Source organism: Stegodyphus dumicola, chromosome 1 (assembly GCF_044657685.1).
Source record: "Stegodyphus dumicola isolate Sdum_Otavi_A_Nest chromosome 1, ASM4465768v1".
Classification (NCBI taxonomy): domain Eukaryota; kingdom Metazoa; phylum Arthropoda; class Arachnida; order Araneae; family Eresidae; genus Stegodyphus; species Stegodyphus dumicola.
In genome coordinates, this window is record NC_140768.1 from 139,484,111 (window position 1) to 139,497,213 (window position 13,103).

The 13,103-nt window shown below is 34.4% G+C and overlaps 1 protein-coding gene across 3 annotated transcripts in view; it reads right to left on the minus strand.

The window, feature by feature from the left end:
* Positions 1-3,804: 3,804 nt before the first annotated feature.
* Positions 3,805-13,103, minus strand: part of LOC118194263 (uncharacterized) — a 55,853-nt gene continuing 46,554 nt past the window's right edge. For all 3 annotated transcript variants that reach the window (XM_035365479.2, XM_035365480.2, XM_035365477.2), the window contains exon 5: positions 3,805-4,162. In XM_035365479.2, the coding sequence (XP_035221370.2) occupies positions 4,085-4,162 (78 nt within the window). In that variant the 3' untranslated portion in view covers positions 3,805-4,084. The remainder of the gene's footprint in view (positions 4,163-13,103) is intronic.

The following is a 13,103-nucleotide window of genomic DNA, read 5'->3' on the forward strand; positions in this document are numbered from 1 at the left end:
CGGACCACACACTATGGAATCAGCTTGAATACGAGGATTCTGTGTCTAGAACACATGGTCCAGGCAGACCTAGAGTTAGAACACTTGCGGGAGACCGTTAGTTAGCTCTTTCGGCTCGATGGAGGAGTAACATTACTATGCCTCAGCTCGTGGCTGATCATTTAGAATCTTAGCTACTACAGACGCCTGCACAATACAGGTCTGTATGCAAAACAACCAGTTGTTTGTATCCCCTTGACCCGAGGACATAGAGATGCCCGTTTATGTTGGGCAAGAGAACACGTCTCCTGGACCAGTCAACAATGGGAGTCTGTTCTCTTCACAGACGAATCCAGGTTCACACTGGAGAGTGATTCAGGTCGTCAACTGATCTGGAGAACAACGCACCACATACAACCAATTCCACACTGTGGAAAGAAGGAACAACGCACCACATACAACATAAAGAGGGAACAACGCATCACATACAACCAATCCCACACTGTGGAAAGACACAGTTACAGAAGTGTTGGAATAACGGTTTGGACTGGGATCTCTCTCGGTGGTCAAACTGACCTGCATATGTTCCATGAAAGAACTTAAACCGGTGTGAGATATCGAGACGAGATCCTTGATCAATATGTCCGCCCACATGCCGCTTCTATTGGTCCTGAATTTCTTCTGATGGACGACAATGTGCGACCACACCGAGCTCGGGTTGCTGAAGAATATCTTGAGGGTCACGGTATGTAGCGGATGGAATGGCCAGCTCAGTCCCAGACCTGAATCCGATAGAGCATCTTTGGGACTACACTGGGAGACAGGTTGCTTTTTAAGCGCTCCTCCAAGGTCCTTAGATGAACTTGAACAAGGATTACTCCGTATCTGGTCGTTGCTCCCCATTGTACTGACCGACAACTTAATTAAATGTCTTGAAATGTCTCTGCTGTCAATGTATTGCAGCTAGGGGTGGACTCATTCCCTATTAGAAGACATTTTTGTAATGTTACCACCCTATTTTTCTTCAAAAGATGATATACTGTTTCTCCAAGACTGGATATCTCTGTCAAGTGTGTAATTTTTTGTTGTAATTCCTGTCTTTGTTGAACTTTAGAAATATTCTATGTCGCATTTGTTAAAGAACTGTTGAGTGATATGTCCTGTAAATTTCTTTCTATCTTGCTTTATTCTTAAATTAGACACAAAAAAACTTGCTGTTTCTTAATTTTCGGAGGGCAGTGTATATGACTACTACCAACGATTACGAAAAGTAGGGACTTTGAAGCCGGGTAAGGGCTCAGTATATATATATATATGTATATATACTGTACTGCCGATTGCAATAAAAAAGGGAGGTGCACAGCCAAGTGTTATAGCAGACTAATATATATACAGAATGTCCACATACCTCGGCTAATCATTTTTGAGTTATGCCAGATACATACGTACGTACGTACAGATATCACGATTTAAAATGAAATAAATCCATTTTACAACCCGTTTTGGAAACAAGAGTCCTTTATTTTGTCCCTAAGTACAGAACTCACGCAAAAAATCGTCCAAATGTATTCCTGAACAGTCAAAATAGATAATCCCGTTGAGAAATGATGTCCGAAATTTTCGGGATTAGAATACTTTCTTTACTTCCTACAAGAAAGATCATTATTAATATCTGGTATTTTTACTTCCTACAAGGAAGTAAAAATACCAGATATTATTTCCTGAATTATTCCTAAATGTTTTTGGTTACTGATTTTCAGAATTTTCATAGAACATTTCTTTGTCACTTATTTCATACAGGGATTGTAAATTTTTTTTATAAATATGTATATAACGAATTGTGTAAATACGTTTCCGCATTCCTTTAAAATGCCAGACTACTAGGACTGTGAGGAAAATCAGATTTTTATCTTACTTTATAGGTATACTAATCGCAACTGAAAATGATGATTTAAAATATATTTATTAACACGTTTACCTTACAGTTGCACAAAAGTAGAAATATAATTGAAATCTACTGAGCTGCTTGCTCGTATTTCAAAGCAGACTTTAAAATTAAATTTGGATGTGATTAACACTCGCCTAAATCTTGGCTCTGTCTTAAGTACCCAAGGAGCAGAAAAACCTTGCTGAAACCCCCAAAACCGATCAATTCATTTCAAAAAGCAGGGAAAAGTAGCTGAGTAACAATCAGTCTGTACTGCCAAAGCTCCTTCTTAAATTCATGGACTCTGTGTTTATATTTACTTTAACTAATTTGTGTTCTCGCGGGAGTTCACAGAAATCGAAGTAAAACGGCCAGGCAAACTAATTAAGATACTTTTACTCATAACATAAAACCTTACAATTATTCCCAACCGAATCTAAATAATTTGGCAGCAAAGGTATTAACGACCTGGTTAGAGAACTTTAAATTTCAACCTGGCCTCCCTGACGGTATAGTGGTTAGGGGAGTCGACTGCAATACCAAAGGACCCGGAGAAGACATGGTTTAGAATAGTTTTAGTTAAGCATTTCAGAATGTCCGTCTCTTCATAGGAGGCAAATCTGGCCCACCTATTAGGTGCCTCCATAAGAAAGTGACCAATACTTCTTGCCTTAGTAGTGGCAAAACCGAACTCGGCTGAGAGCCAGCCATTGGTTTTTAAAAAAAGAATTTAATCTAACTGGAGCCAAGGTTTCTAGTTGCTGAATATCTTGAATTTTACCATGCAAATGCTTCGTTGGTGACTCAGCACTTAATTCTAGGATTTCGGGAAGTAAAATCCGGTTACCATTCAAACAAATGATGTTGATGTCTCACGATTTAATTCTAGGATTCCGGGATGGAAAATTCCATTTATCTTCGGAACAATTTCATACGCCCCTTCATCAATAGGAAATTAAAAATACTATAAAATTTATCTCACCCTATGCTTAAAAAATATGCTACCAATCAAAAAATATTACTGAATATAAAATGAGTGAAATTTTCTATGTATGTTTGTCGTAAATGTGAAGAAACATTTTTTAAAAAAGTTTCCAGTTTGAGTGAGTTACAGCACATTTTGGTAGGTCTTTGGAGCTCTGCTAATACCAAATAATTTATACTTTTTTAATCTAGATTGATGCTGCGTTTTAACTAAGAAATAGTAATTTTATGATTTTTATTTGATTTACGTTTCTGGATCATATTTTTCTGTTTTTCGATATCTTTAGTTACATTCGTGAAATCTCGAGTGGCAATAAGCAGTTTTTCACTGGATGCAAGTTAACTGAATATACCTTATCACACTTTTTGAAGGTATCATCATCATTTGGTGTCCTGAAAAAAACCGAAATGATATGCCTGAAACCCTGAAGTTGTACAGATAAGGAATATCATAAGAAAAACTTTTGACGAGAGCTGAGCTGTGTTTGCTGCTTTGTCGAAACTCGCCGCTTGAATCTACCGCACATAAAACATGCTTTTACCTATCAAAAACTCAAAAATCCTTAGAATTTAGTAGCTTATCGTGTAGCGGAAAATATTCTCTGTACAAATGATATGTACAATGTTGTACGAAAGATTAATTTTTTACTTTTACACCGTATAATATATTAGCACATTTCTCGCACTTTACACGTAAAACCAATATCGGTTTGTTATTTAAAACGTGAGTAAGTAAAATGTTTAACAGCAAGTCAATCTTTGATGTAAATAATTACATTTATTAAACATTAGAGTAATAAAAAAGCCGAATATGTTTAATTACATGTAAACAATTGGGAAACTACATTTAATAAGAATAGTATAATGTCAATGGAAATGCATTAAAATTATTTTAAAGAATAGTCAATGTGATGTACATGGTTTCAACGTTTAATTACATTTAGGTACAGATGCAATACATTTCAATTACATAAGCAAATACACATGCATCACTTTTAATGAATCTGCAGTGCCGTTAAAAATAAAAGGGAGAAAACAAATTACTTCAGCACTTAAAACAGTACGTAAATGCAGAAACAAGAAAAAATGAATACTTGTACAATTTGTGGTTACAAGCACTTCGGAACGTTCAAATATTTAACTTTTCCAGACACAACTTCTAAATGTACACTGGTATTACTTTGGGAAGGCTTTTCATAGAAGCATAATACCTACTCCAACAGCTAAAACAGCTCCTCCAAGAACAGCGGCTATGATTGCTAATACTTTCATCTGAAAATAAAAATAAAAAGATCTAATAAAAATAAAAGCATTTTTAACGTTTACACATTTTTATGTCAAATATGCTGACATTTAAAACTTAACGATCGTTTTGAATTTTTATGTGAATAGTTCATACGAGGCCTGCCCAGGGCCCGACTTAGCCTAATTGGGGCCCCAGGCAAAACCTTCATTGGGGGGGGGGCTCCTTCTCCTTCACTACTTCAGTAATGAACAACCGAACTTTATGGAGGTATTTAAATTTTTATAATAATAAACTTTCTATTCAATTTGGGGTTCCCCTCTGATGTGGAGGCCAGGGAAATTGCCCTGTACGCCCCTGCCTTAGTCAGGCTCTGGGTGTACCACCTAGGCCCTCAAAGTCCTCAACAATTCTAGAAATAAATAGTCCCAACCACCCTGTAATTCCTCATAAACCTGTTTTCAAACCCCTCCCCCAAAAGTACGGAAATTAACGCTGAGACCAAAGAAAGAACTTTGTACGTAAGGCTCCAGATGTCTTTATTGGCCCCTGGATTCATCTTTCCAACAATATAGTAAATGAATGCATAATAAAATATTTAACAAATTGGTAAAATGATAATTATTTATATATATTGTATGATAAAAAATTATGTAATTAAAAAATTTTAACTTTAATTTGCAATAGTTCCTTAATTCTACATTTTAACTTCGATATTTCTCTTTCCTGTCCTCTTTAAACTGCGACATTTCAAAATTATTTGACGTTATGCGGTTTTTGAAAGACACTAATGACACAAAATTTATATAAACACTTCAATGAGTCATATTTCAGTTTGAACTGAATTGAAACTTTTTAACAACCAATGGAAAAATTCAGAGTAAAGTCTTAAATCACTCTGAACCAATAGTCCATCTTACACAGGCTGCATTCCTACTTTTACTTAGGGTAAGATGAACGTTTCGACGCGTAACTCTGTCTCAATCAATTATGTTGTCATTAGATATGGATAGGGCAAAAATGTGAAACTTTTCAAGTTAAAAGAAATATTCCACCACCCATCTTTGCAAGTAGTTGAATTTCCTGTTCTAAATTATCTTACATTCTTCTACTAAAATTAATATTAGGAGATAATATAATCAATATTTCTTTAGTAAATATATATATATATATATATTACGTATATGTAACAGAAAGCAAAAACAAAAAAAAATTTAATTAAAAAATCTGAAAGCTTTCAGATTTTATATTAGGCCCAAAAGGGCGTTTTTTAACGTTTCATGTGTTATCTTTGTTTATGTATGTGTTACTTTTGTTACCTTTAAGGTAACACGCGTTATTTGTTAAAAGTAACACACCCTACTGTTCTTCTCATTTAAACCAAAAAAATGCAGTTCAACAGCAGTATCACAAAATATTTAGAAAGAGCGTATCTTTAAAATTTCCGATACACAGGCTCGCGCACTGGAAATTCCCCCCTTCCGTACAGTGCTCGCTTTGAAATCGCTGAATTTGTTAATCAAAGCTTTGTTAAAGTTTTATAAAATGTGAAATAAGAAATAAAACAAATTCCAAATTGGGGTTTTCAGATGCTCATATTGGAGTGGAGGATGACATTATTCAAAATTTGATGTCTCTATGTACCGTTGATTTTGGACAATACGAGAAATATACATGCATTCATACAGATTCTTTATTTTTTAATTTCTTTAGATAGTATGGAACGCTCTAATATTTGGTGGCAACAATTTGAAAAGTGAAACGCCGTTCTACAGTGGACGACGCCAAATGCCAAAATGAAATTAATAGCCCTTCCGGGCAAATAGCCCCTTTGGATTGAAAAACAAAAATTTTAAAACAAAATCTATTAAAATCTCGCATTGTACTATGAAATTAATGTTAATAAAATATAAAGCAGACAATTAATGTGAATGAAATAAAACAAAGCAAATTATTTAAAAAGAAAATTAATTTCTTAAATTGCACATTATTCCATTTCCATGATTTATTCGGTTTTTCTTTAAGACTACTCCGCAATGCTTTGTCAAAAGCTAAAAATTCACATATAATTTTCTCGCATACTTGTGAAAGTATACGCCTTATGTTAAAATATGAACACTACGAAATTTACATTCTTTAAATATTTTATATAAGAAACTTTTCCTTTAACTGCGTTAATTATAATGTTTATTATTTAAATTTCATCTACGCATCATTCTTAACAACTGCTTTAGTCTGTTTGCTAAGGAGCTTTTTAATAATAATATCAGATGAATTACACAAAAAAATCTGAAAGCTTTCAAATTTTATATTACGCTCAGAAGTTTATGTGTTACCTTTATTTATTAAATATCATGTTCTTCGCGCTTAAGCCATAAAATTCAATAGCAATATCACAAAATATTTAAAACAGTATATCTTTAGAATTTCCGATACACAGTCTCGCGCGCTGGAGATAAAAATATTTTTTTTTTCGTACAGTGTTGCCACTGCTCGCTTTGAAATCGTTTAGTTTTTTAATCAAAAATTAGTTAAAGTTTTACAAAATATGAAATCGATAATATAACAAATTCCAAATTAGGGTTACCAGATGCCCATATTCGGTGAAAGATTACGTTATTCAAAATTTGGTGGCTCTAGGTACCGTCGTTTTATCACAATGCGAGAAACATATATACATTTATACAGATTCTTCATTATTTAATTTCTTTAAATATAATACAGGGCGATAATATTTGGTAGCAACAATTTGAAAAGGGATTCAGACTTTTAAAGTTTTCGACGCAAAATGCTAAAACGAAATTAATAAATCATTAAAAGTAATCAAATTAATCATTTTCTAGAAAATGATAAATCCCATGTCCAACAGTGCTTTATGAGTTAGTTTCAAAGCCAATGAAAACTGTGCTATTAAAGAATATTACGTAAACTTCAATGAGTTAGTCAATTTCCTCTATTTCCCGTTGTTTTTTACCTGCTGTGTTTTGTGCAAAATGTTTTGTATTCTACAGTACTCAAAAGTGGTTCTGTGTACTTCAGTATTACAGTGCTCAAAGTTTGATCAAAGGCTTATTTATATCATCCGGAAATAAAATGTTTAAGACATGTGCATCTTCAGCGAAGTTTAGAACAAGTATGAAATATAGAGATTTCATTCAATATTACAAAGAATCTGTGTTTGTTTCATATAATTGAACAAAACTTACTCAGTTATATTCTTAATTTCGTAAAACTGCTAGCAACGTTTTTCCTTAGCCGCTTTCAGATCAAGAGTTTTTCTTAAAATTTTCAGCTCTTTTCAAGATGCGGTTGATGATGGCATGTCATCACATTTTCCTGTATCACTATTGCTATCAGTATCTGCAATGCTTACACCAGTTTCATAGTCATCTTTTATGTAGCTTATATTTATATTGTTCTAAATGGATACCTGCTCTAAAATGAATTTTAATATTTTCAATTACTAATGTCTGAAGATTAGCTATAGTTTGCTCTGAAGAAAATGCAGGAAGCTCTGAGATGTCTTCTAACCTAATTTAAAAAACAGATTTTAACTTATTTAAAACATTAATCCTCTACCCTGAAGTGTCCTGAATTAGGGACAGCAAGTCAATAACGAGTTTTGCCTCCTCTGGCGCTGCTCCAGAGGAGGATAGTGGCTGTTACACGATAATGGACGCCTTGATAATAGCTGTCACACGACGAGGCATAGTTTCAATAAGTTTGCGGAAGTATTGTATGGGACTGGCTTTTTCAAACATAGGATAAGAACTGTTCATAATTGAGGAAGGGGTCGCTAATATTGTGTGACATGTTTTCACACCTTTCCCTAAAACATCCGAAAGGTGCTCAGTAGGATTTAAGTCAGAGCCTCTAGGTAGACAGTTTATGGCACAGAAGTCAGAGGAATGGTAATCCAAAAGGCAGTAGCCAACGGGGACCTGTGAGAGGTTGAGTTATATTGCTGGAATACTCCATTTCAATGTGAATGACAGGACGACATAAATCTATGGAGATGATCGTCAGCAATTCTGCATACTGAATCACATTGAGAGAGTGTGGTACAAGTAATAAAGATTCCAAACACTGCCTAAAAAACATCCTAGACCAGGATTAAACCGCGATGGCCTTTTAAAGTTCCAACCTGGCGTGCAGGATCCCTTTCCTCATGAGCCTGAGACCCTATTTTCAGCCTTCCATTGGTGTTAAGTAATCGGAATCGAGACTCCTCATTCCATGTTACAAGTTTCCAGTCCTCCAGAGTCCATTCTCTACGTTCTTTTGCCTTGGCAAGACGTACGACTCGATAGCATGCATTGAGCAATGGTGCTTTCATGGATCTACGGCTCCCGAAGCCCATATAGCGAAGCAAACGTTACACGGTCCATTCACTGACTATACGTCTGGCGACCTGATTCAGCTGGGTAGTAATTTGAGCTAATGTTTGGCTTCGTTGACTATGTACAATACGGCCGGGGAGTCTCACACCACGCTCATTTGAAGCTAATTGTCCCTTGCAATTTTCCCGGTGGCTAGTTCTTTTTCCCATCATCCGTGTACTCTCGTTATACTTTTGACACTGTCGACCTTAAAAATCCTAGCCCTCTGACGATTTTGGAAACTGAATGGACCATGCGTCGAACGAATGTGATCGAATGTGCCTAAATCAGAAGTTTTACGCATACTGACAAGTGTAAAGACTGATCAACAGCAGCCAGAACTAGATATATAAGTAGCTACGGCAAAGTCCTCAAGTGAGCATAAATGCGGCGTAGCGTTACACCGTTTCCATAGCCATGTCTATTCCTAATTCAGTGACACTTCAGTGTATATTAACTACAATATGCATGGCCTCTGACAGAGATATCGACTTGCATATCTCGTTTGAAGTACTTGCATTTTCCCAAACTTAATTCTGTTCATCATTTTCTGAAATCTTTATCATTCCTTTCCTTTAATGACATTTAAATCTTTCGAAATACTTTAAAATTAAAGCTTGAATGTTCGAAGTTGATTATTACATAAAAAGACACTACTGTTTAATTCTGCGAAGAGACACTAAGGATGATTTTCATGAAGAGACACTAATGCTTTTCAGAAAGAAATGAGAGGTGTGTGTGCTGCACAATTAAATAATTAGCAAAGCTGCTTTCTTCATCTTTCAGTTCGCTGTTCCATGTTAAAAGAAAAATCAGGTAAGGTTCTACTTATTATCCATGAGTTCTTGTTGCAATGGTAGGACAAGAGTAAATTCTTGACTCCTTTCATCGAGATTTTCTGTTTTTGGTCAATACCTAGTTTTGTCTTCTTAATTGTTGGGCCAATATTGCAATATCACAGCAAATTATTCCTTCAATCTCTTAAACCAGCTGCTATTTTGCTTTGTAAGTACTGAAGTACGTTCTTGTGATGTTCAGGACAGTTTTGTCTGTACTATAAATTTTGAGTGGCTTATATTCATTTAACAGCTCAAGTATCAACTGCATGATGATCTGCTTCTATGCAGTTTTTGATGGACAGTGTTGGATTTCTCCTTCTCCTATTTGTGAATCATCATCTTTCAATTGATATAAAACTCTGTCTTCGCAGATAGCGAATTAATGAAAAAAGTACAAACCCTTTTTAGTTTTATAATTTGAAATCATTCTAGAAAAGTAATTTCGATGTCTTACAATTTTCTGTCATTTTTGCACTTCCTTGAAACATTTCGATTTTTTATTATTTCTTCACTAATTATAATTCCTTGTTTAAATTAATTGCACAATGCTGTTTGACAAATTCGCAGCTTCAATGTAGTTTTTCTCTAACTGCCGTTTTTAAAAAACATTAAAACCTTTTAATGATTTATTCTTCAAGCCACTTTCTTTGGCATTTTCAACATGTTATAAATCAAGTACAAAAAAAAAAAAAAAAAAAAAAAAAAAAAAAACGTTTAAATTTATCTTTCAGTGTCTCAATCAAATTTCAAAACCTAACGCTTCTACCCAGGAAAACGTTGCCGTTTTCTGTTTAGTCAATCTGTCACTTCATGTTCTTAAGTACGAAAAACGCTTTCCTTGCCTTTTCTTCAGCCTACAATTTTTACATTCTTTCGATTAAGACTCTTAATATACAATAATGTAAGAAGCATTACGGAGGTTAGGAAAAGTTTAGTCAAACCTATTTTATCGAAATTCTGCATTCCTGAGCGATGAAGCAGCTGTTCACAATACGTTAAATGAATGAACTACGAAAACCTTTGATAGGTACAAAAAGGATATGCTCGCACTGAAAAACAGTTCTTTTTCAATAAGCGGCGTACATGAGGTTAATAAACGGCCGTTTTCCTATTGATAGGTAAGTATTGGGTTTGGTTCCTGTAAATCTGAATGTAAGATGCGGCTGAGTTTATTAATCAGTTAGTTTGATAAGCAGTAAATATTAATGGCCCTAACTACTGTAATTTCATGGATCCAGGTAGTATTTAATAATGAATGAATGAATGAAATGAATAACTGCATTTATTGCTTTTAAATCGTTTAGTTTGTTAATCGAAAACAGACAGATTAATTCCGAAAGTCCCACAGTCGTATGGGACATGCAAATATTTTATTTAGAGCAGTAGCGACACGTTCCTTTTAATCGCTGAGCTTATGACTTACGCTTTACCCATTGTCAACACATGCCTTTTAAATCGCCGAGTTTGCTAATTAAATTTGAATAGGATGCTTATTACGCTTTGCCAAGTAGCAACATGTTGCTTTGAAATAGCAATATGGTACTCGGCAAAGCGTAAGTTTGCTATTGAAATAGTTACTAAATTGGCACAAAATATAAAATAAAGAGAAACCAAAATTCAAAATTCGGTCTTCGAGATGCACGCGTTTAGATGCATATGTTTCGCTCTAGCAGACTGATGTGTACACCACATGACTTCCTTGTACGGAATATTAAATCATAGGCATTTTTCCTACATTTCACTTATTAAACTAAATTAAATCTACTTCGTCGATAGCGCATAAACCACAATAGAATAAATGCACTTTTTAAAATTCTCTACATTTTTTTACCATTCCTTATATGATGGTAATAAGTGGCACCACAAAAATCACCAAGGATGTTATCCCCAAGGCTCAATATCTGGTCCACTTTTGTGGAATATTATTGCTAATATAGATCTAAACATAACTTTACTACAAAATGTTAGTATACAAGCTTATGCTTACGGTTTTGTTTTATTGGCCTAGGAAAATGGTCGTCATACTATTGATAAAGCTTTAAGTTTCTCAACTCAAGAATTGGAGAAGTGGTCATTCCATGTTAAACTTAAATTTGATCCAAAGAAGAGCTTTCTTTTGGGTATTGCTAAAACTAATACTAGATCAATACGTACGAGGTGCAAACTGTATGGACAACCAATTAGATATTCTAAGACAATCAAATATTTGGGCATTACGATCGATGAAAAGCTCACTTTTATACCTCATCTAGATCAAATAAAGATTTTATGCACTTATATTCTTAATAGACTTAGTAAAATGAATCTCCAAGGTTAAGTTCTTAAAAGTTTATATAAAAGAGCTATAGAGAGAAAGATGTATGCCTGTGGCGCATGGTGGACTGGATCGTTCCTAATGCGTAACAAAATTTTGCAAGAATTCGCAGAATTAGAAAAGAATCGCTTTACTGGGGATTACTAAGTGTTTTAGAACTGTTTCCACAGTAGTTCTTCAGATTTTGTCTGGATGTCTTCCGATCGATTTTTAGCAGAAAAAAAAATATGTTTTCTTTAAATTAAAAGCTGGTAATAATACTGTCGTTTGCTTCAGTGAGGTCTTCTCAACTAGAGATTTTGACTTTGAGAAAAGCTTAGACATTCATCCAGCTTTATTAAAACGGTTGAATTGGCTCCCTAATATGACAGGTTACACTGTTTTTACAGATGGATCTAAATTAAATGGTCGTGTGGGGGCAGTCTTTTGTGCGTTCTCACACTAGAAACTAAGCATACAAAGAAAATATAAACTTTCTTTGACAATGCCTCTGTCTAGCAAGCAGAGTTAGTGGCTCTGCGAGAGGCCTTATATTGGCTTATTTCTAATTCTACGCTAGATCCTGTAGAAATTTATAGCGACTGCTAAAGCGCAATTGTTTCAATGACGGATGTTTGTCCAAGTAACGATTTAATTAAACAGATAAAAGACATGCATGCTCATTTTTCTCAGCTCTCTCAGTGATATTAAACGCTTTTGGACGAAGAGTCATATTGGTACCATTGGTAGCGAGTTAGCAGATAGATTGGCAAAGGTTGCGACTGAAAATCAATTTATTGATTTTGAAGTAAAGACTTCCTTTGACAGTTTGAAATCCCTGTTGAAAAGAAAAATTTTCACTCTTTGGTAAGCAAAGTGGAACGACCCAGAATTTAAAGGAAGATTCACATATAATTTTATCTCAACTGTAGGTGAGAGAAGATGCCTAAGTGACAGGTATCTTAGCCAAGCTTTAACTAATCGTGGACATTTCCCATTTTATTATAATAGGTTTTCGATTAAAAATTGCGTCTGTCCTTGTGGCATGAGTAATGTCGATCTTGATCACTTGTTATTTAGATGTTCTTCTATGAAACATTTTGTTCTAAGATTTATTTCAGATATTGCTAAATTTAACACTCTAAAGGATCTATGTAAAAATACAGTGACTAAATTGAAATTGTCAAATTTCATAAAATATATATCTGTACATGAAACGAATTTATATATTGATTGTGTTTAAAACTTTCTTTGTCTGTTTTGAGAAAAATTGTGGTGTTTATGATATTCTGTTAGTAACATATTTTTATGCATGTAAGTAACATGTGTTATATTTTGTTTTGCAAAGCATGTAATAATGTGTTATTTGTTTGTGTAGCTGGTAAATATCACCAGCTTCTAGACTTTAAGTTCATATATTACTTGTTAATTCTATTTAAAGTTATTTCAGGTAGTAAGG